The sequence below is a fragment of the Heterocephalus glaber genome, unplaced genomic scaffold (assembly GCF_053883595.1).
Source record: "Heterocephalus glaber isolate CG9 unplaced genomic scaffold, H.glaber_assembly_v1.0 deba00001481, whole genome shotgun sequence".
Lineage (NCBI taxonomy): Eukaryota > Metazoa > Chordata > Mammalia > Rodentia > Bathyergidae > Heterocephalus > Heterocephalus glaber.
This window is the reverse complement of record NW_028258317.1, coordinates 16,150,491-16,178,365: the sequence shown is the minus strand read 5'-3', so window position 1 is coordinate 16,178,365 and position 27,875 is coordinate 16,150,491. Positions and strand designations below refer to the sequence as shown.

The 27,875-nt window shown below is 43.1% G+C and overlaps 1 protein-coding gene, 2 long non-coding RNA genes and 1 pseudogene across 3 annotated transcripts; 1 reads left to right on the top strand and 3 right to left on the bottom strand.

Moving 5' to 3' along the window:
- Positions 1-5,734: 5,734 nt before the first annotated feature.
- LOC147825834 (spermatogenesis-associated protein 31A6-like) lies at positions 5,735-8,332 on the bottom strand. Its single transcript, XM_087183693.1, is given in 1 exon segment — positions 5,735-8,332. A coding segment is annotated over 1 exon segment (1,872 nt). The 5' UTR covers positions 7,673-8,332; the 3' UTR covers positions 5,735-5,800.
- A 367-nt stretch (positions 8,333-8,699) lies between these two features.
- LOC101705288 (uncharacterized) lies at positions 8,700-11,882 on the bottom strand. Its single transcript, XR_015440015.1, has 4 exons — positions 11,643-11,882; positions 9,835-9,892; positions 9,203-9,254; positions 8,700-8,978 (listed from the first exon to the last, which is right to left on the bottom strand). It is a non-coding gene; the product is annotated as an uncharacterized LOC101705288 (long non-coding RNA).
- Positions 11,883-11,995: 113 nt separating this feature from the next.
- On the top strand, positions 11,996-22,833 carry LOC147825833 (uncharacterized). Its single transcript, XR_015440155.1, has 3 exons — positions 11,996-12,123; positions 12,555-12,649; positions 22,198-22,833. It is a non-coding gene; the product is annotated as an uncharacterized LOC147825833 (long non-coding RNA).
- Positions 22,834-23,959: 1,126 nt separating this feature from the next.
- Positions 23,960-27,821, bottom strand: LOC101704917 (nibrin pseudogene; annotated as a pseudogene).
- Between the last annotated feature and the right edge of the window lie 54 nt (positions 27,822-27,875).

Genomic DNA, 27,875 nt, shown 5'->3' with positions numbered 1-27,875 from the left:
TGACTTGAATTTTCCAACCAAAATAACTTCCCCTTTGCTTTAGCTCTCAATAGGGATCTGTGTAGCAAGCACTATACTTTCTACTTAAGTACTTTCTTTTTTTTTGGTACCGGGGATTGAACTCTGGTCCTTGCGGTTGCACAGCAGGCGGCGAAACCACTGAGCTAAATCCCCGGCCCCTTCTAAGTACTTTCTTCATGAGTTTTTAGTTTGTCAAATTATCCATAAAATAAAATGAAAATGCACTTTATATGCTTCTAACTTTAATGTTAACAACAATATTAATGCAACTAGCTTAAAAGTCATAACACCCACAACTTAGAAATAGCCTAGGCTAATTCAGGTAATGATATTTTTTTACTTTTTGGTAGTCATTGGAATATGAGTAGCCACAAGAATTAAGAATTGAACCTTAGAAAGCTCACATCATTACTAGAATTAAGCTTAGTTTTTTTCTTTCATATCATCTAGTTCTAGGCCTTTTCTTCCACTCTGCCCTGTTACTTGCCCCTGCAGCTTGCCCAGTTCCTCCTTCCTCCTTAATCCCACTCCTTCTATGAGCCTCTCATTAGTTATCCACAGTTAGTTCCCTGTCAGACTTTTCCTGAGGGTCATTTAGGATACTGACAATGACCCCAAAGTACATGCTTGATGCTGAGCATTTGATACCACTCGGGTGCTTCCCGAAAAGAGTCATTTGTGTTGGCCAGGTGTCCTTCAGAACCCAAAAGTTGGGGTTGGGTGTGTAGCTCAGTATAGGGCACTTGCTCAGCATATGGAAGCTTCTGGCTGCAATCCACAGCTCTGCAAAATATAACATAAACCTAGAGCTCCTTAGACGTGCTCTCCAGTGTGCAGGTCACTTCTGAATTGAGTTGTGAAGGCTGAGCCAGTACACAGCAGCCTCTCAGGCCCCACTGGCCCAAATCTCTTCCCAGGAAGCTCGCAGAGATGCACTGCTCACTATGTGAGGAGACGGGGACAGGCTAACAACAACCATGCCTGTCTAGAAAAGGTTATGTGGGGAGCACCTGATTCTGTACTAAGAGATAATTTGCAGCTTCAGTGTCTTTGAAGAATCATTAGTCTATGATTCTGAATGTGAAATGGTCTCTCTTGGTCACTAAATTTATAATTATCAATTATCTTCATTTCAAATACAACACACAACATGGAGCAGTCCTTTTATGCACAGGTCCTATTCTGGTTTTGGATGTAAAACTCACTGTCTTGTCCCTCTGCTAGCTAGCCCTGTGCCTGTCCTGGAGCCCCTGCTACAGCATTGTCTGAGTCATCTTCATACAAACAACTCTCAACATGTTGCCAGATGGCACAGTGTCCTTGGTTCCAGGCTTTGTTCCAGCAGATACAGTCAATGAATGGGTAAATGTAACTTTCATTTAAAGTAAAAAGAAAAAGGAAAAAACAAGTGCAAGATATGTCCCACATGCAGGATGGGCCACTACAGAAGCAGGAAGACAGCAGAACAGGAAAACAACAGTGCTCTGAAGTTAGTTATTACTATCTTTTCTATCTTTTCAGATCCAGTCTGTGGGAAATTGGCCTGCATATGTATTGTCAGTTTCTTGTGATTGACAAGTCATTCCTGGTTGTTCAGCCTCCCTTCTGGTTCTTTGTAATTGACAGGTTACATCCTGTTCTCCAGCTAACCTGCCATGCCCTAATCTCTTATCGCAAACATGCTCTTGTCAATGCCATATGACTTGGTGTGGGAGGCAGAACAGTAACATGCCCAAGATGTCAATGTCTTGATCCCCAGAATCTGAATATGTTGTCTTATATGGGAAAGAGAGATTAAGATTGCAGATGGAATTAATTTTGCTGATTGGCTGGCTTTAAAATAGAATTACGCTGGATTATCCCAATGGGCACATTGTAGAATCACAACAGTTTAAAACCAGCCTGGGAAAAATAAAATAGCAAGACATCATATCAAAAAGAGAGACTTTTTGGATTTTAGCCCAGAAGAACTTTGTAAGAATTCTGATCTACAGAGCTGTAAGATAGAGCATTTCCTGGTTTCTCTGGAGTAAACTTTTTCTTCCCTTTTTTGAGCTTCCCAGCAGCATGGCATTTGGGTTTGTGTGTGCATGTATTTGTATGTGTGTGTGTGTTACTGAGGATTAAATCCAGGGTCTTCTCTGTGAGCTACATTCTCAGTCTTTTTTATTTTTTATTTTGAGACAGAGTCTCACTAAGTTGTTATGTTGCCTAGGCTGTACTTGAATTTGTGATCCTCCTACCTCAACCTTCTAGAGTGCTGGAATTACAGTATATGTCTGCATGCCTGTTTCTGGCAGTGCATTGTAACGATCCTGAGAGTAAAGTTACTGTTATTGACCATTATGCCTAGTATGCTGGCTCACCAAAGCCATGCTCCAAAAAACACTTGAGGATTTACTGCACTCATGCTATAAGCAATTGTCCTGCTGTATGGTTCTCGCATCATGGGTCAGGGTTCTAATTAATGAAAACCTGTCAATCCAGGATTTGAGGTCTACACATTGATTCCATCATTTTTTTCCCCAAATGCAAAGATATTACAAAAGGTTTTTAAAACATTATGACCATTTCCCTATCAGAGAATCCCATCTGGTATGATGCTGATGATGTCTGGGTGTCTTGGAGTTCTCAGGTGCAAAACTCATGGGAATCCCACTTCATTGCCAGTTTGCTCAGTGGTTCCACCTCCCCTAGGAAGGACCTGTCAAAGAGTAGCTGCTCAGGCCCCTAAAGAGGGTATTCAAGGTGTCTGTGTGAGGTCTCTGTGCCCTGTTTCTGCAGAGAACTCCAGGTGAGATCTCTGTGGGGACGACAGAGTTTCCATGTGCATTCTGTGGAGTCTCGCAGAAATCTGGTGGGAGAGCTCTGTGAGGCCTCTGTCTGGGGGAGGTCTGTGTGGGAGACATCTCTCTGTCAGGGCTCTGAGGGAAGCCCCTTGTGAAAGCTCTGTACTGGCTTCCTGTGTGATGGCCTGTGGGGTGGCACAGAGCCCTGTGAGAAGTCCGTGTGCAGGCTCTATGGAAGGTGTAGGGTCGTGGGGCAGTGAGAAGACTGTCCTGTGAGGTCTCTGACAGAGGTTCCTGCTTTTGAGCTCTATGGAGCAGTGTGATGTCTCTGCTTGAGCCCTGTGGGAGTCTCTACCAAGGGCTGAGTTAGGTCTCTGTGGAAAGTGTAAGCATGGTGTCTGTGGGAGGGCTCTGAAACATGTCTGTGGGAGGTCTGTGGAGTCTGAGGGTTCTCTGTGAGGTTTCTGCAATAAATGTAGAGTAACCTAAAGAATCTGTGCAAGGTTTCTGGGTAGTGGGAAGTCTCTGTCCTGACCAGGAGGTTTCTGTAGGGTGTGTCTTTATGCGTCCCTATTACTGACAGAGTGTGGTCTCCATAGAAGGTCTCTGGTTTGTGTCTGAGATCTCTGAGAGGTCTCGGGGTTAGGACACTGGGGAGCCTGTAAAATCTGGGCAGGTCTCTGGGGGAAGAGTTCAATGTGGAACCAGGAAGTCTCTGTGGAGGTCTCTGTTGAGGTGACAAAGGACTCAGCTGTGTGTGAGGGTCCTGTGGGAAGCTGGGAGATTTCAGTGTATAAAACACACACAGTGGTGAGAGGTCTCTGTGTGCTGTCTCTGCAGATCATCACTGAGAAATTTCTAGATGTCTTCATTGCAGGCCTCACTGTACCTTATGGAAACTGAGCGTTAGAGGGACAGAGGAACATGCTCCTTCCATGTTCTACCTGGCCAGTCAGCTTAGCTAGGTTATAGTACTTAGGCTGGCAGGAGCCATGGGTCTGAGTCAAGGTCTTCCACATTCCAGAACATACCTTAATGTCCTGAGAGAACCCAGCAGCATCCAGGCATAGACCCTCCCAAGGTCAGGGTCCCAGCCATGTGCCGACTTCTCCTTAGCACCCAAGGGACAAGGCTATTCTGTGTCCTGGGGCCCAGCCTCTCCTGCCAGTCCTGGCTCCATTGCCATGCCTGGGCCCACTCTGGAACCAACACAGGCATCCAGGAGCCCAATGCAGGACTTGGCTGCAGGGCAGCAGGAAGCACCATCAGCCAGACACTAGGGGCCTATGCCAACTTACCCCTCCACCCCAGGTAAAGTCCATTGCCATGGGTGGGGACAGGGCCTGTTCCCCTTATCAGGATAAGCTGTGTTCGGTGTAGGACGCTCTGCCCCAGGATTGAGGCCCCCGGGGCTGTGCCTGTGGCTGCCCAGTGTGCCACACACCACCGGAAATGCTCTCTGGAGAAGTGGCTGCTCCTCTCCCTGCCTCTTGAGCCCCTCTGCTTTTCCATGAGGATCAGGTCCCACAGGAAGGGAAACACGTGCTAGAAGCTGAGAGCTCTCCTCCTGGACCGGCCCTGCCCCCAGGCATTTGGACAGGTCACTTCCAGCCTCCTTGTGGCACAAACCCTGTGTGACCGCCTCTTCCCCTGTGGGCTCTGGGCTAAGCAAGGGCTGGGAACCAGGCAAGACTTGCTGTGTGACCCCAGGGCAGGCTCTGGACCCTTCTGGGTCCCTCCTCTCCTCTAGGGACAGCCTTGGGGCTGCATACATATGTATAGGTCACCAGAGTTTGAGTCACATCTCAGGTTCCCTTGTCCTATCTTCTCCACATTTTCAGTTCATCCTTTCTGCAAGAGGTGAGCATATGTACAAGTTACCCAATGTACTGATAAGAAATCAACCTTTGCTAACGTCCTCTGCTCCCTCTCAAATCTGGCCCCCTGTGTGGGAGCTGAAGGTGACTTCTCTGGGTCTGGGATCTGGAGCAGGTAGGGCCCTGTGGTGCGGCCAGGGTGAGCCACTTGGCCCCTAATGTCACCTCCTGTCTGCTGGTAGATGGCAGCAGAACCTTGGGAGCGCCCCATTCCCTGTACCATTCACATTGTCCTTGTGCCACTCTGCTTCCTGCCTGGCTCCAGCCTTTTCAATTCTCCTCCCACATCCCCATCCCCAGTGCCTGACCATCAGTTACCATGCAGGCACAACCCTGCTCCCTCCACCCAGAACCACTAAGTGGAGTCACAAGATGGACCAGGATAAATGAGCCATAAGCAGGACCATTTCTTCACCCATGAGCAGGGGCCCCCTGACCATCACCAGCCACGACCCCCCCAAGCTGGATTTTCTGTCCTCACTGCTGCCCTAGTGTGAGGAGGGCCAAGGCCCTGGGATGGGAACTCTGAACTTTCCATCAAAGCTGAACCCAGAAGGGCCCTCTAGGTCCAGGCCTTTGCCAGGGAGAGGAGGGGCTTCCCAAGGGTGGACATCATCTGTCCCCCATCAGGAGATCAAGGGCAAGATTTCTCCCACTTCTGAACTCAGGGCCCAGCATCCTCACATGCAAACTGCCACCCATTTTGGGACCAGTGGATCTGCATGGCTCTGACCCTTGTGGAAACTGTGGGGGAATTTTCAGCCTAAAGTGTCTCTGTGCCTCTGGTCCTACCGCTGCCTTAATGTAGGGGAGCAATGGAAAGATGGGTTGGACCAGATCCCAGAGGTGGGGGGTCATCATTGGTTTTCCCTGGCTTGTTTTTAGAGATTTTGTTCATTTAATGGTGGAAGTGGCGATCAGTGAAGGAACTAAGGGTGAAGGTTGGCTTGCACCCCTCTGTCACCTCCACCACACTGCTCCCTTCTAGACCCCAGAGCCCACACCAAGCACAGAGCACACAGAAGCCATTTCTCTTAGGAGGAAACATAGGTGTTTTGGGATACAGTAAATATCTTGGATGCATAATGAGAAAAATCATTTTCCTCTACATCACTAATATTTTTCTTGGACATGTGTTTTCCTACTAAGAAAGACTGGAGAGAAATTTCTCTGTTGTCCAGTGAAGACACCTCCCGAAAGAGGACCACGCCTTGGGCAATAACGTTGTTGGCCTAGTGCCCTGGACGCTGTTGGGCCACACTGGGAGGGGCTGACTGGGGACACAGCCTTGATAGGGAAGGAGGGGTGGGGATGCCTCCAGCCCTGATGCTCACTGTTGAGCTGTCCAGTTTTCAAGGACTCTTGGCCACTGGGGTGCCTCTCCCTAGTAGGACAGCTGTGTCACTCAGGGGTGGCTGCATGTCCTGGCTTTCTCCTGTGCTCTGAGGAGCAGGAAACCTGGGAGACTGGGGTGTGACCTTCTTCCTCTTTGTGCTGATTGAACTTCAAGGCACAAAGTTCACGCTTAAGCATTATTGTGGCTCCTACCATCTGCCCAAGTGCTGTCAGGAGCCACTGAGCCTCATCAGTGTTGTGGTCCACACAAAGTATGTTTTTAGCTGGTCTCTGACTCTGGGCCATGGCAGGTGCAGGCTTGCCTTTTTTGGGGGTGTCTTCCTGCCCTTTGATTTCTTTCTTAGGTAAAACCCACTGTAGACCTTTCTTCATGCTTCTTTGGAAGTACCCTTCTGAGGGGACTGGTTTCTTTTGTGGGAGCTGAAGGTATTTACTCTCTAAGGTGTCTTCTATTCCCCCATTCTGGGTGAGCTCAGAGGTCCCCAAGTCTCCCAACCTGTCTTCATGTTTTCCTGAGCTGGGGCTCCTACCAACCTCATGCTTGTCAGCAGGGACAGATGTCTTGCTTTGGCTCTTCAGTGAGTGCTGATGTTTCAGGATCCAGGGCTTCTGCTGCCCCCAGCTGCTCCCTCTGTCTGCCATTAGGTCACCAAACAGTTGTGGAGCTAGCATGTCCCCTAGAAGCATGCTGTGGTGATGGCACTGGGACACTGCAGATGCCAAACAGTGTGAAGCACAGAGAGAGTCAGTAGGACAGTCTGGAAGGTGGACACCTGTGACACAGACTTGACAATGGCTCACTGACTTGATCTCCACTCTGTGCTGAAACTTGCTCCCAGTGTCTGCCCGAAGCCCTGGCTCTCCTGCATCTTGGATGACACATGTTCCAGGAAGCAAGGGGACTTCTGGGCTGCCTCTGCCAACCCTTTGGATGCTCCTGCTCTCACAGGTTCTGCCCATGAGGCTGGATGTGAGTTGCTGTGAAGGCCCTGCACTGTCCTGTCTAGTGAGAGGGGCCTCTGAGGACCCCTGGCCATCACCAAGAGGGATCCCTGCCAGGGCCCTCTCGGTCTCCTTACATGAAAGAGAGGAGACAAGGAGACTGCACAGTGTGGGGACAGACTGCCTGACTGTCACCTCCTCTCCCGGACATCCCTGAGGTGGTTTTCCCAGGAACTTGGCCTCATCCTCCACTGTCAAGTCAGCCCAGGACACACCGCCAGAGGAGGAGGGGTGAGCACACTGTGGAAATGGTGAGGGTGAAGCCTTTGTTGACTTAAAAGTGTTTATGGCCTTGAGGAGTTTGGGGGGGAGGCCCCACCTGTGCCTCACCCTATGCCTTGTACTCTGCATCTCCAGGTCCTGCTGAGTGCGTGGATTGGAGAAAAAGTTCTGGATGGTGCTCACACAGGTTTCCTGACTCCTGGAGGATGCTGGATTTCTGGTTTTCAAGTGGGTGTGAAGCATGGAAAGGGCACCGTTGACAGTGAGCCAGGACTGGCACACTCTCAGAGGGATCAGCCCCTCATAGATCTGCCCCATCTTCACACCCAAATGTGCTTTCAGCACCCCTTCTAGGTGTTTCTTGTCTCTACTTCTGAATGGGTCATTTCTTGTGTCACTGTCCATGGGCCACGTCAGGTTTCTCTCTGACTCCTCAGAGGTTGCCCCCAGAACCTTCACTGGGGAGCTTCCTAGGGCTCTGGAGAGATCTTTTGGGACCTTGCCTAGAATATGCCCCAAATTCTTGCCTGAGTCCCTCCTTAGCTGGAACCTCACCTTCTGCACATCCTTGCTGGGTTCACCTGTAGACACAGACGAATGGGAGAGCCCGGGTTTGTCCTTTACCTGAGGTGAATGAGCTAAGTCACACTGAGGCTGTGTGAGTTCTGGAGACTCCTGGATCCTGCAGGGCAGGTCCTGCTGGTGTTGAACATGCCACTTTTGAATGTGTTGCTCTAGTTTTTCCCAGAGCTCAGAGCTGATTGGAAAACTCTCACGAAGGATGGCAGTGGCACCCTTGCTTTGGCAAAGGTTGGGAGTAGAGGGACAGTAACCCTCCTGAGGGCTTTGGACTGCTGAGGGAATAGCCCACCCGTGTTCTAGGTGTTTCTTCGACAAGGTCCTTCCTGAGTGTTGAATTTCATCTGGGATGAGTGTGGGTTATGGGATGTAGAACAGGATGCTCCACAGCCCCTACTGAGGGGCAGAGAAGGTGCTAACAGGATGGGGGGAGAGGATTGTGGGTGGGTCTGAGTCTGGGCCTGACCCAGAGCTGGGGGCTGGGATTGGGGTGGGGATCAGGGCTCCAGACAGGATGGATCCTGGGCAAGGGAAAGCAGCAGGGACATTTGATCCTGCACGTGAACTGGGCAAACACGTGAGGTTCTGTTGAATAAGAAGGTGGGAAGGTGTGGAACAGGAGGGTTCTGAGAGATCCCAGCAGCAGCTGTTGTAGATTCACTGTGCAGAGAGGGCAGACCCCAGAAAAGCTGGATCCATTTCTTCTGAAAGTGGGCCCCCAGGATCTTGGGACATGAGGGTTGCTGAGGACCGAGCTGCTGTTCTGGCTTCTCGTTTGTGTCCCAGCAGGGAGGTGGGGTTGTGGCATGATTGGGGGGACATGGTGGGGGAAGGGAAAGTGGCTGGGGTGAAAGTCTTCCCAGGGGAAGCAGGGGCTCTGGGGTCTGAGAGGCAGTGAGGGGTGTGGGTGAACACACAAAATCTGAGGAAGTTACTGATGGGCCTGGTGATGGAGAGGAGGCCAGAGGTAGAAGGTGTGGAGTGAGAGGAGAGGGGGCAGCCTCTACCAGGATCTGCTTTCTCCCCATCTGGCTGTGGGGCTGTGACAGGTGCTCTTGTACATGCATCAGCAGGGTGGTGTTGGTATACAGGCTGTTGAGAGCATCCTTAGCCAGGGAACAGCCTCTGCAAGCTGTAATAAATAGGAGTTATAACTGTAGCTAGGGGCTGGGGTGAGCTCAGTTTGGCCCTGGCCCTTCCACTGCCCCATACCCCAAGTCTATAGATTTTCCTGCTATTCCTCGCCCCAGGGTCTTAACATCCCCCACTCCCAGGATCTCCCCCTCCCAGCTTAGAGCAATGCTACTTGGTGACATCACAAGCCTTAGAAGGAAGGAAGAAGGGAAAGTTCTTTACCTTTTCAGAAGGGGAATTGGCTTCTTATCCAATTTCTGGTAAATCTGGTAGTCTGCAAAAGGTGGGCAGTGGGAAACTGGGTTATAAAGGATGAAGGGTAAGGAAGGGACTGGGATTTTACAGGATGCTGAAGGGAATGTCCCCTGAAAGGACACCATTGGAGGTCTGACTCCAGAGCCCAAGCATCGGTGTCCAATGTCCTCTGGCCCTGACTGACAGTGGTTGCATGGTACACAGATGGGCAGCGCTTTGTCAGTACAAAGTGCTTCCACATCCTTCAACATCCATGGTCCCCACAACTGTGCTTGCTGGACAGATGGGGTCATCTCACAAAGGAATCAGCCTCTGCCAATTGTAACAGCTGGGTCTCAGTTGGACCTGGGTGTCCCACTTCCAAACCCAGGCTGTACTGCTCCTCTGCTGCCTGCACTGCTCCCTACTGCACAAAACCCTTCTTTGTCCCAGCACAGCTTCATTCTGAGCAGGGAGCCTGAGAAGGATCCCCCCTGCTGATTGCAGTTGCAGGAGCCCCTGTCTGGAGCTGGCATCCTTGGAGTCCTGGCATTGGTCCCTGAGGGATAAACAAGGTCAAGTTAGTTCCAGGACTATAGGACTGAAAGGCGTAACCTTACCTAGGAGAGCAGCTGTCCTCTTCCTTCGCCTTTTCTTCCACCTCATCCACACTGGATGCTAAGAAAGAAGGAAAATAGTGAGAGACCCAGGCCCAACTCTCCTGTCTGTCAGACAGGCTGCAGACATTCAGTATTCATGAATATTATGCTGCTCCACAGTGAATTAATGAGACTGTGTTTTTTCTTTCCTTTTACTTACTTTTTAAATTACAGTACTTTTTTCTGTCCTTGTAGAAACACACAGGAACTTTCTAACATGAGATTCCCCCATAAGGGGATCCCCTGCTCAAAAGATGAACTCATTTCTACAGCTGCATCTCAGCTGCTAGAGACCAGAGGCAGCTGCATCGTGGGATTGGGTTGGACTCTCAGGCCCTCAGCATAGCCCTTGGTTCAGCCCAGCACAGAGGAAATCCTGGGCCTAGAAGTGTCTGCCAAATGTGTCAGAACAGAACAGTTTGGTGCTATAGCCAAATGCCACAGCTCTGAGGCACACCTACCAAAATTTGAAGACTCAAGAATCCGATGGTCACTCAAACAGGTGGAGAAAAACTTTTATTACAGCAGCAGGCCCAGAGGAGATCATTCTCAAAGTCTGAGCGCTTGACCAGAAACAGGAGCCTCCTTGTATAGGGGTCTACTAGGTAGGAGAGCATGTTCACTGAAGCAGGTGGGGCAGAATTACAGAACATTCTCGAGAGGGGTGGGGCTAATGGAACATTCCTGAGGGGCGGGACTAATGGAACATTCCTGAGGGGGCGCGGCTGACAACATTCCTGAGGTCACAAAGTTCAAACAGTTACAGAGCATTTTGATACATTGGGCAGGAGCAACTGTTACATTTTTGGAACAAAAAATTTTGGGTGGTGGGGAAACATGGAGATAAGGCAAAGGCCTGTCTTATTATACAGTTATTGCTCTATCACCATGAGATGGGTACAATGAACCAGTGCTCAGGGCCTGGCCCTCCCCAAAGGTCCCCACCTTTCAGGAATCCAGTTCTTGTCCCACCCAGTAACCATATTCTCTTTTATTCTGGCACCTCCAGCAAACCACATAGAGGTCATCAGAAGGCACCAGACCGACGTCCTGGTGCCCACTTCCCCTTCCCTGCCCTGCCTGTCCCACAGGAAGGATTGTTGTGCCCAGATCTCGAGGTCCCCAAAGACCACCAAGGAGCCAATTCTGATGCAAACACACGAGGGTCGTTTATTCAAGCTCGAGCAGGGACTCTCATCGGACACCAACGCAGCGGGTCAGGATTGAGAGCCCCGACTCTAAAACACCAGGGGTTTTTGTAGAGGTTACAGCAAGGCGCGGGGTTTCAAATCACACGCAAATCACACAATTGGCTAGCATTTAGCAAGTTTTGAAAGTTTAAGCCTGATTGGCTGTGCCTTGCGCGCTGAACTGCAAACAGCTGCTCAAGTCATTGAAAAGAACATCTGGGATACTGGGGTATTGGGGTAACTACTGATTAGCTGTTGCAGGTCATCGAGAAGAGCATCTGGGACATTGAGGCAGCTACTGATTAGCTGTTGCTAGGCTAGTTGCTAGGGGACTGCTGAACATTATTACAGGCAGGTGGCCAAAGTACATCTTGTGGTTTTTCTTGGAACTAGAATTTTTGTCCAGGCCACCTTACTCTAAGATGGGGCCAAATTTTAAAATGGAGTCACTCAGGCCTCACAGGATATTGTGTTCTTTTCTGAGTTTTCTCTCTCAGCAGTCTGTCTACTTCACTCAGAAAAGTGGAAATTGTGGTAAAAGAATCATTCTCTGCTGGATCTAGGCTGAGAGTTTCTTACCTTTCTAATGTTTCTGTTTTTTCTCCATGGGCGTAAGGTTGGTTCACCCTGGAGCCAGGGCAGTAACAAAAGGAAGAGCCCAGTCCACACACAATGGCGAAGATCATATCCATCGCAAAGGTAGTGCAGCTGGGGCACAGCCATATGGCACTAAGGCTTTTCAGAGAAATGAGAAGATTCTCCATCATCTGAATCACAGTGTTGCTCTCAGGCAACTGAATACTGAGAGTTCTCTCTGGGGTTAGGGAGGAGGGCCCAGGCCTGCATCACGGAGCTGTGTTCTCCTCATCACAAAGGGCTCCTGGGGTGGGGGAGGGGCGAGAGCAGAGGCTCAGCCACAGCCCCGCCCCTCCCCCCAGGCTCCAGGACAGTGGGTGCTGCACCCTCCTGGGCCTTCTGGACCCTTCCTTCTGCCTCCACCTGCCCGACCTGTCAGAGACAGACCATAGTCTATTTTCTATTTGTTCCTCCTGGAACACAGGTATTACCTGGCTTTTTTATCCAACTGAGATCCTGGCTGGTGCTAAAACTTCAATGATACTTTTATAAGTGGATGACATAATTCTTAAGCTGCTCAAAGTAGTCTTAAGGATCACTATATGCATGCACACACAGATACATATAATCCCTATATCCTTTCACAAACCAATCTAGTATTTTTCACAAAACAATGTATTTTCAGTTCCATTATTTTCTCATTAGTATCAGGAAAAGACCAAACAAAACTACAATGAGATACTATTTCACCCTAGTTAAAATAGCTATGATTATTTCTTTTTAAAAATGCTAGCAAGGATGTGGAGAATGGGAAACTCATACAGCATTGATGGGAATGTGAATTAGTACAGCCATTGTGGAGAGCAACATGGAGGTCCCTCATTAAACTAAAAATAGGTCTACCATGTGATCCAGGTATCCCACTTCTGGGAATATATCCAAAGGAGATGCAGTCAGCACGCCAAAGGGACACCTGTGTGCCCGTGTTTATCCAGCACTACCCACAATAGGTAAGATGTTGATTCAACCAAGGTGCTCATCAATTGATGAATGGAAAAAGTGAGGAATACATACACTATTCAGGTATAAAGCAGAATGAGACCCTGTTGTTTGCAGCAAGGATGGAGCTGGGGTTATTTTGTTATGTGAAATATGGCAGATGCAGAAAGACAAGTATTAATTATTCTCTTGTATGGAAGTTTAAGAAAAGTGAACATGAATGTGATTGTGGGAGGTTGAGAAGGGGTAGGAAATATCTGCAAATTTCATCTGTGTTAAGGGGTTAATATCCAAAATACATTAAGAACTTCCACAGTTCCAAAAGATCCAAATAGACACTTGTCTAATAAGATACGGCATGGTCAATAAGTACATAGAAAAATGCTCAATATCATCAGTCATCAGGGAGATGCATATCAAAAGCACAATAAGTTATCATCTCATACCTGTTAGGGTGGCTGATATTAAAAAGTCACAGATAACAAATGTTGGCAAAGTTGTTGAGAAAAGAGAAACTTTGTACATCATTGATGTGAATGTAAATTGGTGTGCCAATTGGGGAAAGTGATATGGAGGCTTCTCGAAAGTTCAAATTGAGGGCCAGGGATTTAGCTCAGTGGTTCTGCCACCTGTCTTGCAAGTGCAAGGTCCTGAGTTCGATCCCCAGTAGCAAAAAAAAAAAATTAAAGTTGAATTGTCATGTGGTCCAGCAACCCAATTTCTGAGTATATATCCTAACAGTTAAGATCAATATTTTGAAGAGATATTTGCATTTCTGTAGACAAGATATATAACCTAAATGTCTGTGGGCAGATGAATGGTTAAATGAAATGCAATAGATAATGGATTTTCATTCATCCCTATAAAAGGAAAAAACACTTTCATTTAGGAAAATGTGGATGAACCTAGAGAATATTATGGTAAGTAAAACAGGCCAGACTCAGAATTACTGCACAATCTAATAGACTAGAATGGTAACTACCAGGGACCAATAGTTTGTCAAAGACTACAAACTTTCAGTTATGGGTAATTCTTGAGATCGAATTTAGAGCATGGTGACTGAGGTCAATAATAATGTATTCAAAATTCTAAATGTACTCAGAGTCATTTTCAAGTGCTCTCACCAGGTACTCAAAAGTTAACTAGGTGATGTGATGAATATGTTAGCTTGATTATGATAATTATTTCACAATGTATACTTACAATATCACTGCACATCTTAAATATATATAATTTTTATTTGTTGATGACCATCATAAAGCCTGCAAAAAGTCTTTCATGTTGTCTTGAGTCAATTTCTTATTTTGTGAAAATAAATTTAGTGCATACTGTTTGCATGAGTTTTGAAGTTTGTGTTATAACTCGGAAGCCAGTAACAGGGTAGTGTGGTGAAGTTACTGATCCTCAGGGTGGTTAGGGCTCAAGGGTTGGGCTGAGTCTAGTCTTGAGCAGCCTCTTCTGATAGCCCCTGCATGATCAGTGCATATTCTTTTTTTCTGAATGTGCCATTTCTTCTCCTTCCTTTCCACTCCAAAGTCCTGAAGACTCCAGCTCACCTGGACTATGTAGAAGGGGAGCTTTAAGTCTGGTGCAACCTTCCTGCACCATTCTGCATCCCCTGGCAGCAGTGACTCCAGAGCCACCTGGGGATAGACCCTAGTACCTTGTCTTAGTGCTATATATGGGCTGACAGATCCCTGGAGCCTCTGCTCATTGGTCCTAATGTTTTTATGGAGCTTTAATGGGAGTGAGGGCCCTTGGGTTTAGCTGGCTGTATAGTCAAGGTGTGCGTGTTCATAAGCATGTTTTCTTTATCTGCAATTTCTTCAGTCTACAGTTTTTTTCTCCTTGGATACAGGCACCTTGAATTCCATCTTTTGTTAAAAAGTGGGCCTAGTTCTTTTCATTCATGTTTTTCTGCTATGTTTTCTCCGTAACTTTATTTCCAAAGTGATTTTTTGGACCCTTAGAGTTTTTGATATTTAAAAATCTGATAATTCTTATCTTTGTTTTATTTAATTATTGTTTTGTTATCACATTTCTACTATCTTATTTTATGCTTTGCTTTCTGTACTTTATCATTTTGCTCTTTTTTATATCTCCCACTTGATAGATCACATATTCTTGTTTGTTTGAAATTTGGAAATTTTTGATATTGTCATGCAGTTACATAATTAATTATGTTAATCTTCTCCCTAGTTGTATACATGAGCCAATATTGCCATCGTCTCAGCAGACTGAACAAGTTCTCCAGCCACCTCTAGAGGTGCAGCTTTGTCCAGGCAATGACCCTCAGTTCAAGGGGCTACTTTCTTACACTTGTTTCTGAATTGTTTTGGAAATGTTCATGTAATTTATGATAAATGCTTTTAATGTCAATCTTTGTTTCTACAAACCTAATACCATGTTTCCAGGTTTTTCTTCTTACTAGAGTATTTCCTCTAGGGATATTTTCAAAGGGATTTGTGTGACCTAACATTTGTAAAATATATATTCTAACAACATCCTTTTCTGTACCCTCATCCTTAAAAGATTTTGGCTATACATAGTCCAAATATCGACATTTATTTCTTTTAAACTCCTCATCAATAGTACTCTCTTGGATTTTTGCCTTCAGTGTTGATGTTGGAAAATCTGACATCAATCAAAATCAAATTTTCCTGAAAGGATGATCTAGCTTCTCATCATTTCATCAGGATCAATCTTCAATGTTGTAAGTGTAAATCGCTTTGCAACTATAAACTTAACTAAAACATAAATTCAGTATGAAAAACATCAAAGCCTTTTCAAGACATGCACATACACAGGAAAATTAGTTACCTTGAACTTACGAGTAAAATAAAATTCAGTAATGGAGATTCTTAGATCTAATCTGGTTGAATGCAGGCAGGCAATGCTAGCACCTGGCAGCAGCCTAGAAAGTGTCCCAAGTTCATCTTGTGGCAAAGGCCATTATAAGAATGTATAACCTTGTGATGACCTGAAAGAGGTGTTATGCTTCTTTTTCATCCTTTAAAATAAAAGTTAGTAGTGCTCGCTTCAGCAGCACATATACTAAAATAAAAATTAGTAAAAATCCTAGAAAATAAAATACTACAGTAAATTGTATAAAGTTTGAAGAAAATACATACTTCATTTTTATTGGTTTCAAGTGCCTTTTGTAGCTTTTATCCTTTCTCAGAAATGTTTCTAAATTTCTACATAGTAAAAAAATCACATGATTTCAAACAGTGGAGCGGAAGAAGCTGATCTTCTTGATTCATGCATGGAACCTCTTTTTGGAAGCTTATATGTTTTATTATCATCCTATAAATCATGCCATCTGTGCTTTTGGAAAAAAAAAATCATGATACCATCAGTTTGTTTGATCAAAATCAACCTGACAAAGCATGGAAGACTTTATTATAATTACAAAATAGAATTTAAATTATGTGAAACTTGATAATGTAAGCATAGAATTATATTTGATAAGAGTTGAAAGCCATGTGGGCAATGTTGGAAGGTAAGGTAGTTATACATTAATCTCCATATCCTGCCAAACCAATGATATTAAAATTTTATTGAAGCATAGTATTTAAGCCAGTAGAAAAAATAGTTTTGAAGAAAGTGAGTAAAATGAACTATCTTCTCTAACATTCATGTCAGTAGATATTACTTGAAATTGATAAAATAAGAGATTAAGGGAATAGCATTTAGTGGGAAAAAGTGGTATACAATGTCAACTCACTGCTGCAGGAAATCATGGCTTCTAGGAGATGACACTTGGAAGCTCGTTCCTGGTTTCCTTCAGGTGTTGCCCCAAGTGTCTTTCCCTTGCTGGTTTTGCTTTGTATCCTTTTGCTGTGGTAAATCTCAGCCATGAGTCTGATTATCTATTGAGCACTGTGAGTTCTGGCAAATCCTAAAACCTGAGGGTGGCTGTGGGGACCTCTGACACAGCAAGAGAAAGGAAGGTGTATTGTTAAAGACTAACAAGGTCAGACTGGAGCGTAAGGATTTTTGTAGGAACAAACAGCCAGAAAAGTAGCCTGAGGCCATTTCTTTTATTTTTAAACTTTATTTACTGTTAGTTCATGTTTGTCATATGTAGATCACATTCATAATAGGGAATTTGTACCTGTACATAATATATCTTAATTCTTCTTTATTTTTTCACGTTCCCCTCTTAAACCCTTCTTCCCCTCCCCATTTACAAGTTTTGTTTCCATTTTTTTCTTCCATTCTTTTTTCCTTTTCCCTTCCTTCCTTCCCCCCTCTTGTTCCCCTTCCTATTTAAATATGTTCTTCCTACTTCCCAATATCTTTCCTCCATTATGCTCCTCATTTACCCTTTGAGTTTCTCACACAAAAGAAACAATGATATTTAAACTTGTGTGTCCAATTTATTTCAATTAAGATTGTGGTATCAAGGTCCATCCACTTTCCTACAAATGATTCAACTTTTTCTTTATGGCAGAGTAATATTCCACTGTGTATAGATAACACATTTGCTTTATTCATTCATCTTTTGATGGGCTGTTTCCAAGATTTAGCTATTATAAATTGTGCTGCTATAAACATGGATATATGCATATCACTGTGTTATGATGCTTTTAACCATTTCGGAAAGATGCCTAGAAGGGGAACAGCTGGGTAAAATGGAATCTCTAGTTTTAGTTTTTTGAGGACTCTCCACACTGATTCCCACAGTATTTGTACCAGTTTACACTCCCACCTGCAATGGAGAAGGGTTCCTTTTTCCCCAAATCCCTTTCCAGCATTTGTTATTGGTTGATATCTTGATGATAGCCATTTTTTCCGGAGTGAGGTGGAATCTCAGTGTTGTTTTAATTTGCATTTCTTGAATGACCAGTGATGTTGAGCATTTTTTAATATATTTATTTGCTGTTTGTACTTCTTCATCTGAGAAATATCTATTCATTTCAAATGCCCGTTTTTTGATTGAGTCTTTAAATTTGGAGGAGGTCTGATTTTTTTGAGTTCTTTATATGTTCTAGCTATTAGTCCTTTGTCTGAGGAGTAGCTGGTAAAAAAATTTCCCCACACTGTGGGTTGTCTCTTCACTCTGCTGGTGGTTTCCTTTTCTGTGCAGAAGCTTTTAAATTTGATGTGATCCCAGTTGTTGATTCTTTGTAATATTTCCTGTGTGATCAGAGTTTTGTTCATAAAGCTTTTTCCCACAGCTATGTCCTTTAGAGTTCTACCTATTCTATCTTCCATCAGATTAAGTGCTTCTGTTTTAATATTTCAATTAATATTTTTTTAATATTTAATATTTCATCCATTTTGATCTTAGTTTAGTGCATAGTGAGAGATATAGGTCTAGGTTCAATTTTCTGCATGTGGAAAGCCAGTTTTCCCAGCACCATTTATTAAAAAGAGGCTATCTTTCTTCCAGTGAAGGTGTTTGGCCCATTTGTCAAAGGTAGCTGACTATGCTTGGAATTGTTTCTGCATCTTCTATTCTGTTTCATTAATCCTTAGGTCTGGTTTGTTTGTTTGTTTTTTCTCTCCAGTACTATGCTGTTTTATCATGGTAGCTTCAAAACAGGGATTGTGATGTCCCCTCCTTGCCCTTGTTGCCCAGAATTGCTTTTACAGTCTAAGTCTTTTAAGATAAAAGATGTTAATGTATGAGTTGTTTTTCCTAAACTAAAACCTCAGTATTCAGGTTTATTTGCAGTGTTGGCACTTTACAATAAATAAGTGGGTGGTTTTGGGTTGTGGTTTGGGCACTCGGTCTCTAAAAGGTTTTCTCTGACTGACCTACAGCATACCATATTGCTAAACCATGCTGTTCAGTAAGATCGGTGTATTAAATGTGGATATTTTTAATTTTTGATGATTTTCAGGGGAAACATACAACTCTACTCTAAGTCAAGAAACAGGACCGAGCAAGGTGGTGCATGCCTGTAATCCCAGAACTCTGGGAGGCTGACATAGTAGGATCATAAATTCAAGCCCAGCCTGGGCAACTTAACAATTTTCTGAGATCCTCTCTTTAAAAAGCTCTGGGAATGTAGCCCTGGTTCAATCTCTAGTACATAAAAGGGGGCAGGAGGAGAGAAGATGGGGGAAATTGAGGGAAGAATCAAAGGAAATAAGAAGTTTGGACTTCATGGAAATGGCCAGAATACAACTTTTGCCCTGAGCTTTGTTCATACTGCAGGAAACACACCTACCATTTTTTAAGTAAAGACATTAATACCTCATCAGCATAGGCAATTTAGATGCTGCTAAGCATTTTGAATTTGTCCTGATCTTGTTCCCTAGAAGCAGAATACCCACCACTGGACTCCTGTGCCCTAGCTGGCCACAGGCCATGAGTGGTTAATGACTGGTTGGACCTGGTCTCCTTCCAGTAGGACACACAAGGTACAGTTGCCAACTCATGGACTCACTTTTCAAAGAAGGCTTCCCGAGGTATCCTGACTGCAAGTCATATGCTCTGTTTGCTGGGGCTGCAGTGCCAGTAGTCCCTGAGGAGCCCTCAGTTATGTGTTGAAGTCCCAACTCCTAGAACTTCAGAATGTGACTGTATTTGGGGGTAGGATTTTCACAGAGGTCATTAAGGTAAGATTAGGTCCTTGAGTGGGACCTAATCCTATAAGATTGTGGTGTCCCTGCAACAAGAGGTCAAGACGTGATACTTTATTACACTAGCCCAAATGGCCCAAGACACTATGTGGAGTGAAAGCTTTTCTTTACAATGAAGAAGACAGAAGAATACAGGTGCCCCAGATGTGACCATTAAAATGTAGGATCCCATCTGAAGGAGCAAGCAGTCTTCACCCCAAATTGGCCTATGACTGAAGATCTTGGGGTGCCTTTCTCAACAGTTTACTGTTTTATTACCCAATTCCTATCTGCCCTCCACCAGAAATCACAATTCGTATGGGCCAATCTCACCCAGCACCCACTTTCTGACAGCAGGCTTGGAGAGGGACATGAGTGCTGTTCACTGAGTGGGGCAAGAGGGTACATTATTGGGGATCATGAATTTCCTTCACTGACGCTATGTGAAAAGTTCCAGGTAATGTTAAAAAGGGCCCTGAAAAACCAGGCTTGGTGCACATACTTGTAATCCCAGCACTTAGGGAGGCTGAGGCAAGTTCAAACCTAGTCTGAGCAACTCAGTGGCATTGTGAGACCCTGTCTAAAAAAAATAAAGGCTAGGGACCTAACTCAGCATGAATACCTTGGGTTCATTTCCCAATACCAAAAAAAAAAACAAAAAAATGACTCTAGGATTTGGGTATAGCCATCAGTGCTCCTGCTGGCCCCACTTCCCTCACTGCCCTGTTTTCACATGGAACATTTACATTCTCTCTGGAAATGGAGAAAGAGATGAGTAAACTTCCTTTAACAGGTGTGTTTTTCTGCCATGAACATAAACTAATGGGACTGGGTGGGCAGGAAAATTTCCCTCATAAAATATGAAATAACTCAAATTAGGTTTGCAAGTGGAAGCTTCTTAATTAAATAGCTATTTTACATTGATGCCTTTTTTTTTTCTTACAAAGGTATATTAGTCAACTTTCCATTACTAGGACAAAACACCTGAGATAAACACCTGAGCAGAAGGAATTTTGGCTCACAGTTTCACAGGTTTCCATCTGCATTTGCTTGTCCTATTACTTTGGGCCTGGGGTGAGACAGCACTTTATGGTGGGAGTACATGGTTGAGGAAGCTGCTCACCTCATGGCAGGAAGGAAGTGAGAGAGACCAGAGGTATAGTGCCCAATTTGCCCATCAAGTGGATGTGCCTGATGACCTAACTGCCACCAGGCCCCACCTCCTAAAGGTTCCACCACCTCTCAGTAGCAATAAGCTGAGAAACAAGCCTTCACCCTAAGGGCCTTCAGAGGACATTCCAACTCCACAGTGTAGCAAAAAGCATCTAGAGGTGACTGGGTATTTGGTCCTGAGTTAGTGGGTTTGAGGAATAGGCTTCAAAAAAGAGTGAAATAGGACAGGTTACCAAGCCAGGAATTAGTTATTGACCAAGAGAATACCAGTACATTAAATAAATTGAGAGAGACCACAGAATACTTCTGTTTCTGCAACATACCATGCAGGCAACTTGAGAAAAAAGATGTAAAATCTGGACTAATATTCAAATAGTCTTCAATGATCTCCACATGTGATCCACAAGCAGACTTCTTACTGTGTCCTCAAAATATCTCTAATCTCTTCTTATCGCTAATGGATTGTGCATGAATTTACACGAAGTCTCTCATTACCCTTCAGTCCTCATGAAAAAAAATTCCAAAACCTTTCCTAGTCACTGCAGATCAAGACAGTTGTGACTGGTAACCTATTCTGCAGAGTCTGTGTCATCTATGGGCCACTTGGCTGGGTGGCAGCCATGTTCTTCCCCCGTGTACCTGGTGAGCATCGTAGGAGTAGAAAAGGGGGTGATCTCTTTTCCATCCAAAAGGCATAACAATTTTATTTGATCATACTTTTTTACTCCCAATACTGGTGTTTGAACCCACAATCTTCACATTGACCTATATCTCTGGAGTTTTTTTGGTTTTAATTTTGAGACAGGGTCTAGCTAAGTTGCCCAGTCTGGGCTCAAACCTCTGATCCTCCTACTTCAGTCTCCTAGAGTGCTGGGATTGCAGATGGGCATCACCATTCCTGGCAGCTCTCTGATTTTATGCATAGGTTCCATGCAGAGGGGACAGAAATGTAGACATAGGACTGGACAAATATTCTAACCTACCTAATGGCAATAGACTGAGTGGGGATACCCAGCAAGGTTTTAGATAGGTGGAAAAACTTTTTTTGGTACCAGGGATCAAACTCGGAACCTTGTGCTTGCAAGGCAGGGAACAGCAGAACCACTGAGCTAAATCCCTGGCCCCTGGAATAACTGTTAAAGAAAAACTATGACTGACAACAATTAATTGTGTATTTAACCATAAGAGAAAGGAGCTCGGCCTGGTCACTCATTCTTGTAATTAGGAAGGAGGACTGTAAGTTTGAGGCCAGCCTGGGTGACCTAGCAAGATCTTGTAGAAAAGAAGGGAGAGAAGGAGGAGGGAGGGGAGAGGAAGAAAATAAAAGAAGGGAAAGGAGAAAAGATGAAAGGATTTTGAAAGTTCCCAACACAAGAAATGAGAAATATGTGAGGCGATACAAATTAATTATGCAGATCTTATTCATTATATATTATGTGCATGTATTGGAATATACTATACGTACAAATATATACAATTGTCATGTGTCAGTTGCCACATATCGAGTGTGCGACTAAAGGGTGTGTGGCAGGTAAGCAGGAAGATATGTGACAGGTTTTTTCCTCCCTAGAAGTACATATGCCATGATGATTGATATTTTTGATTTTGTAATGTCACCAGCCTCCTCTGGACACTGATTTCTAGTTTGTTGCCACCAGTTCTCCACTTGCCTTTGCCCTAACTTCTAGTGTTGTTTTCATTCTATGATTAAGTAAATCTATTTCATTTTAAAAAGAGAGAGAAGCTAGAAAACCAAACCAAAATCCATGAATGTCATTCCTGACATAACTGGGTGATGATCTATCTTCAGGTACACCAGGATGGAATCAAGGAAGGGACAGCTGTCTGCAGTGCAAGGCTTCCACAGGGTCACCAGGTGCTCAGGAGAAGGCTGAGGGAAGCGGGCACACAGAGGCCCTGACAGCAGAAGAGCCCCCGGGAGTCAACAGGAGCTTTGAAAAATGGATTCTACAGGTAAAAGTGAAATCTGGAGAAAGCATCGAGGACTTCCAGACCTGCAAGCTGTTAATTGGCCATTCCATGCTGACAGGATTTCGTGTGGATCCATAGGAGTTGGCTTCATGACCAGATAGAAACATAACAGAGCTCTCAAAGTGAAGGGGAACAGAAGACTTTGAGACATATGAAGCTGAACAAATTCATCAGACCTCTCCTACGAGATGCAGTAAAGCAAGCCCTTCAGGCAGCAGGAAAACAATACTGGGGAAATCCCCATGACTCTACAAGTTCCAGGGGGACCAACTCTGAAGCCTTTGTGTGTTCTCTGAATTCAGCTCATTGGAGTCCTGTGTTCTACTCTGAACCTTGTAAATAGAGGAATGTTTTCCCCTACAACTTTTACGTAGTTAAATGTTTTCTATAAAACTAAATAAAATTCATTCATTTCTAGATAAAAATGTTCTTCCAGAATTAACTTTTGTCTTTTTTCTTCATTTTATGACTAATATTATGTTTACCATAGGCAGTTTTGGACTTACTTTTAACTAATTTGAAAATTCACAGTGTTCTATTGTGTAAACTTCTGGTCATCTTTGAATATTCAGTCCCTATAGAGGAGCCTTAATTCTGTTAAATTTATATTTATTTTGTGAGAAATGACTTTGTCTTCACTTGGGTTAGAAAAATGAGTTCATTATACTTACTGACAAATTATTATTTTGTGAATAGAAACCTTACTATTCAAGGTAAAATTTGAGAAAATCATTATAAATGAGAATAAAATGATTTGGATAAAAAAGGACAAAGAAGGATTCCAAAAACTAATTTTCTTCAGAAAGAAAAGAAAAACACTTTACATACGAAGGGTTGGAAATCAGGATGACATTGGATTGCAGTGACAATTTGTGAATTAAATGATCATAAGAATTGCCTTCAAAATTCTGTAGAAATATGGCTACAAGTATATATCTAGCCAAAATAGACATTTTCATAAAATCTCAAAAAATAGCTCTTCTGTATCCCTGTCTCAGGAAATTACTTGAGAATATGCTCCACAAAGTGCTAGAGAAACCAAGAAAAAGAACCATATAGCTTCCAGAAAATGTATGCTCCAACAGAGGAAAGAGGGGAAAGAAAGTCCTGGCATTGTTTACAAGAAAATCCAAGATGATAATGGGAAACAAAGTTTTTTTTTTTTTAAATCAGCTAATACAGACTATAAGGCAGGAGAGAGCTGAGACCTCTAGGGAAACATCTCAGAAGAAAGGAAAAAGGAAGGAAGGTTGGAGAGGAAACTAGTGGATAACTGATATATCTTTGGTTTCTATGTTAATCAGAGGTTTGGAGAATCCATAAATGATTTAGGTATATAAAGTATATATCCAAAATGAAGTCTTTTTTTACTTTTCTTCATTAAGAAAGTGTACCAGAAGTAGAACATAATAGGGACACATTGTGAATATACTCATATTCTGTGACTATAATAGGATCGTACTAATATAAACACTGATTTATACAGAAATGTTTTCTAATGAGAGATGGGAAAAGTAAATATTGAGGAAGAGTCAAGAGAATCAAATTTTCACTCACTATAATAACTCAGTGGACAATATATAAAATTAAGAACCAAAAACATTATAAACATATCATTTATAAATGTAGGTATAAAATCATACTAAACCTCTAAAAGATTTATGTTCTCAGGAAATAGGAATTATGAGTGTGGAGGGGTGAGATCAAACACTGATATTTCTTTTTTTAAGTCTTGGAAAAACATTCCACTTCTATAAACAACTACATGTAGTATTATAACAAAACTCAAATAAAGCCAAAAAGTCTCAAACCTATGTTTTTAAAGTCTAAATTAGACTTTTGGGGTGGCTTTTCCCCACCACAAAATTTTTAGAATAGAGAATACTTTTTCTAAAGTTTGCCCATGTGGAACTCATTTTAGTAATGGTATGCACACAAGATACACTTTTGTTGTGGTGGCGGTGGTTGTTATGATTTTGTTTTGTTAATGGCTATATAATTGACTTCCCACCATTTATTATTCTGTGCCAAATGATTTTGTTTTTGTGGTGCTGGGGATGGAACCAGAGCCTTGAACATGCTAGGGAAGTTCTCTACCACTGAGCAACACTCCCAGTCCATCAAATTATTGAAATGCCATTTATATCACACAGGTTCCCACCAGGCCACTGGTCTGTTGGTGGGGCTGATGCCGTTGTGCTCACAAAAAAGATGATGGCAGTGGAGGTAGAGATACATTGAGGGCTTTGAGAGAGATCAGAGGATGAGGAAGGTAGAACTGTGGATGATGAATGAGAACAGGCATTCAGTGAGAAGGCGCACCAAGGAATCATCTCAAGTAACCTAAAATCCCAGATGAAGACAGCCCTTGAGGTGTTTTTAGGGTCTCTGTTCCACTTTAGCTGACATTGTTAGAATCTGCATATTTCATTAGTGTCTTATTGTATGTAGTTAGTAGCAACACCTAGAGATTGTCTCCTGGAAAGTGTGAGTATCCGAGTATCCAGAGTTGGCTAGCTTCTCTAAGAATCTAATTATGGTTAATCCTTTTAAACATAATTTTAAAAAATCAACTCAAGCCAGATGTGGCAGCGCACACCTGTAATACCAGTGCTTGGGAGGCTAGGGCAGGAGTATGGAAAGTTGGAGACCAGTCTGGACTACACAGTGAGACCCTGTCTCAGGAAAGAAAAGAAACTATTTTCTTGCATTAAAGTCTTGCATTGAGAAAACATTCATTTGTTGTGTGTATGGAATCTTGCTCAAAGCAAATCACATTCCATTGTTTTAGTGGGTGGTGTCTGGGGACTAACCTACAGCCTTCACTTTGAGCTACATTTCTACCCTTTTATTATTCTTTACTTTTGTTTTTGTTTTTGTTTTTAGGTGCCGGGGATCAAACTCGGGTCCTTGCACTTGCGCAGCAGGTGGCGAAACCACTGAGCTAAATCTCCGGCCCTATTATTCTTTACTTTAAGACAAGGTCTTGCCAAGTTTCTAAGTTGCCTAGGCTGGACTCAAACTTGCGATTTTTCCAGCCTTTGCCTCCCAGAGCGCTGCGATCACAGTCATGAGCCACCACACCCAGCTAGTGTGCCCCCCCCTTTTTTTAACAGTTTTGTGAATTTTATTTAACAAATTTAGGCCACAAAAACAAATCTCTTCCATACAGTGTATTCATGTATCTCAGCCTGAAGTAAATGCTTGCTGGGAAGCTTGTTTTCATAATTTCCGTTTTTTTGTGTGTTTTTTTGTACCGGGGATCAAACTCAGGACCTTGCTTTTGGGAGGCAGGCAGTAGCTCATAATTTCTTTTTTTAAAAAAATCATTTTATTTATTTATTGGTACCAGGGATTGAACTTGGGTCCTTGTGCTTGTGCAGCAGGCACCAAAACCACTGAGCTAAATCCCCGGCCCTCATAATTTCTTTTTAAAGTTCTCAATTATCTTCTCCTTTTAACATCAGTATTATACCTAAAGAGATCATCAGCAAGAGCCTCTCCTTTTTGCATGTTGCTTTTGTACCTCCATTTCTGGTCTCAACCACTCTTCTAATTCTTTGTTCTTCCCAGCATGATGAGATCTGATCCTCCAATGATGTGCGGAAGTTTACCTGCTCCAGGAAATGTGACCTTTTTGAATTTCTTGAAATTCTTTAGTTGATGACCATGATCCTTATTTACCCCATATAGATTTCTGTAAGTGGAGTTATTAACTACTAGTGATCTAAATTCAGTCATTAACAACTTTTTTGGAAGCATCTCACTGCTGTTCTGAAGTTCATCATTATTAGATATTTCTTTTGTTGACCACAGTGATTCTTTGTTGAGCTCACATTTCTTCCCAACTTCACTTTCTTGAGGTATTTTGTCACTTTCTGATATTATTTTATCATCAAAATTTTATTTGTTTCTATATCCAATCTTGGCTTTTTTCTAATGTTGACATCTTGTTTTTCAACTTTCACTTCAATTTCTAACTCTGTCTTGTGTTCTTGAATAACTGCTCCAATAGTTCATCTTCTATGGCCAAATCAATTTGTCTTTTTTTTTTTATCTTAGTCTTTCTGCAGAAACAGATTTTACTGTCAAGAGTTTTTCACACTGGATTTTAAATCTTCATCATCTGTAAATAAGTTTTCTGATTTTGTGTCCATAGGTTCATTCTGAGATTGATTTTGCTCTTTGTTTTTCCATAGGTTATACCAGGTTGTGTTTGTTCTCTTTTAAGAGAACAAGACATTTCTATTCTCGCTGATTTGGATGAAGACATTTCTTGGTTTTCTTCATTCCTTTCCCTTTTGGGGGGAGATGGCTGAAAGTAGTTTCTAATGGTATTTGTCTGTTGCTGCTGAGAAGCCCGATCTCTACTTTTATTTACACTTGGGAAATTAGTTGGTGAAAGCTGATAGTTTTGGATATTTGCCCTAACCAGAGTATTTGATGCTATGTTATTTTTGGAGCTTGTTTTGGGGGGCTTCTTTTATAATGGGTATTTCTTGTGAAGATGATCCACATTTTTGTTCCATTTTGGAGATTTTTATTTCTTTTGGTTTTTAAGACAAATACATACATGTATGTGCCTGGTCCGATTCTGTGTCAGCTCCATATGTTGCAGTGTTCTCAGGAACATTTGACATGAGTTTTTCACTGACTGATCAGTCTTGTGAAAGGCTTGGCCCTGGAGTCTCTGTCTTTAATCCTGTGCTGGGCTGGCCCTGAGGATCACAATAATTCTCTGTAGTCAGGAAAATAACTGCCAATCCAATTCCTGCTTCAGGAATAGGTCTAAGACCCTGCCTTTGGAGTATATCCATAATTAAGTGAATCCATTTTTTCTGGGAGTCGGGAATTAAGGTCTGTATTTGTTATTCCTGTGTCAACAACACAAGTTCCAGAAGTTGAAAAAAAGAACAAACCTATCTTCTTCACTTTCTTTGGTTATCAACCTAGCTTCTCCACTTCCAAAAACAACTGCTGAACTTAATTTCTTATGCTGTTTGGCATTTAAAAATACAAATGTTTTCCCTTTGAAGATTTGTTTTCTTTCCTGTCATCCTGACAGATCAATATTTTTACTTCCAATGGCTGGTTCATCAACAGGTAGGTAAAATCTTTGAATTTGTGGAGGCTGTTTCTTGGATTAAACTGCTTTAACAAATTTCAGTAAAATATTCTGGCTTTATAATCAGACGTTCGCAAATGAGTGCAGATATTGTTTTAATGGTAACTTTAACTGATACCATAACATTCTTCTGTCCAGTTGTTTACTGTAAGTCCTCCAAGTTGTAATATAGCTTGATATAAAGCAGTTTTCCCAGAGACATCTAAACAAGAGGAGCACTCAACCAAAGGGTCATATTCTACTCTGAATTTACTTTCAGACACTCCAGAGGTAACTCTATCCCCTGTCTTCAAAGTTCAAGAAAGGCCATTCTGCATTTTTTCCTCATTAACAAAAGTAGCATACTTAGAATTATCTTTTATTATTAAAGT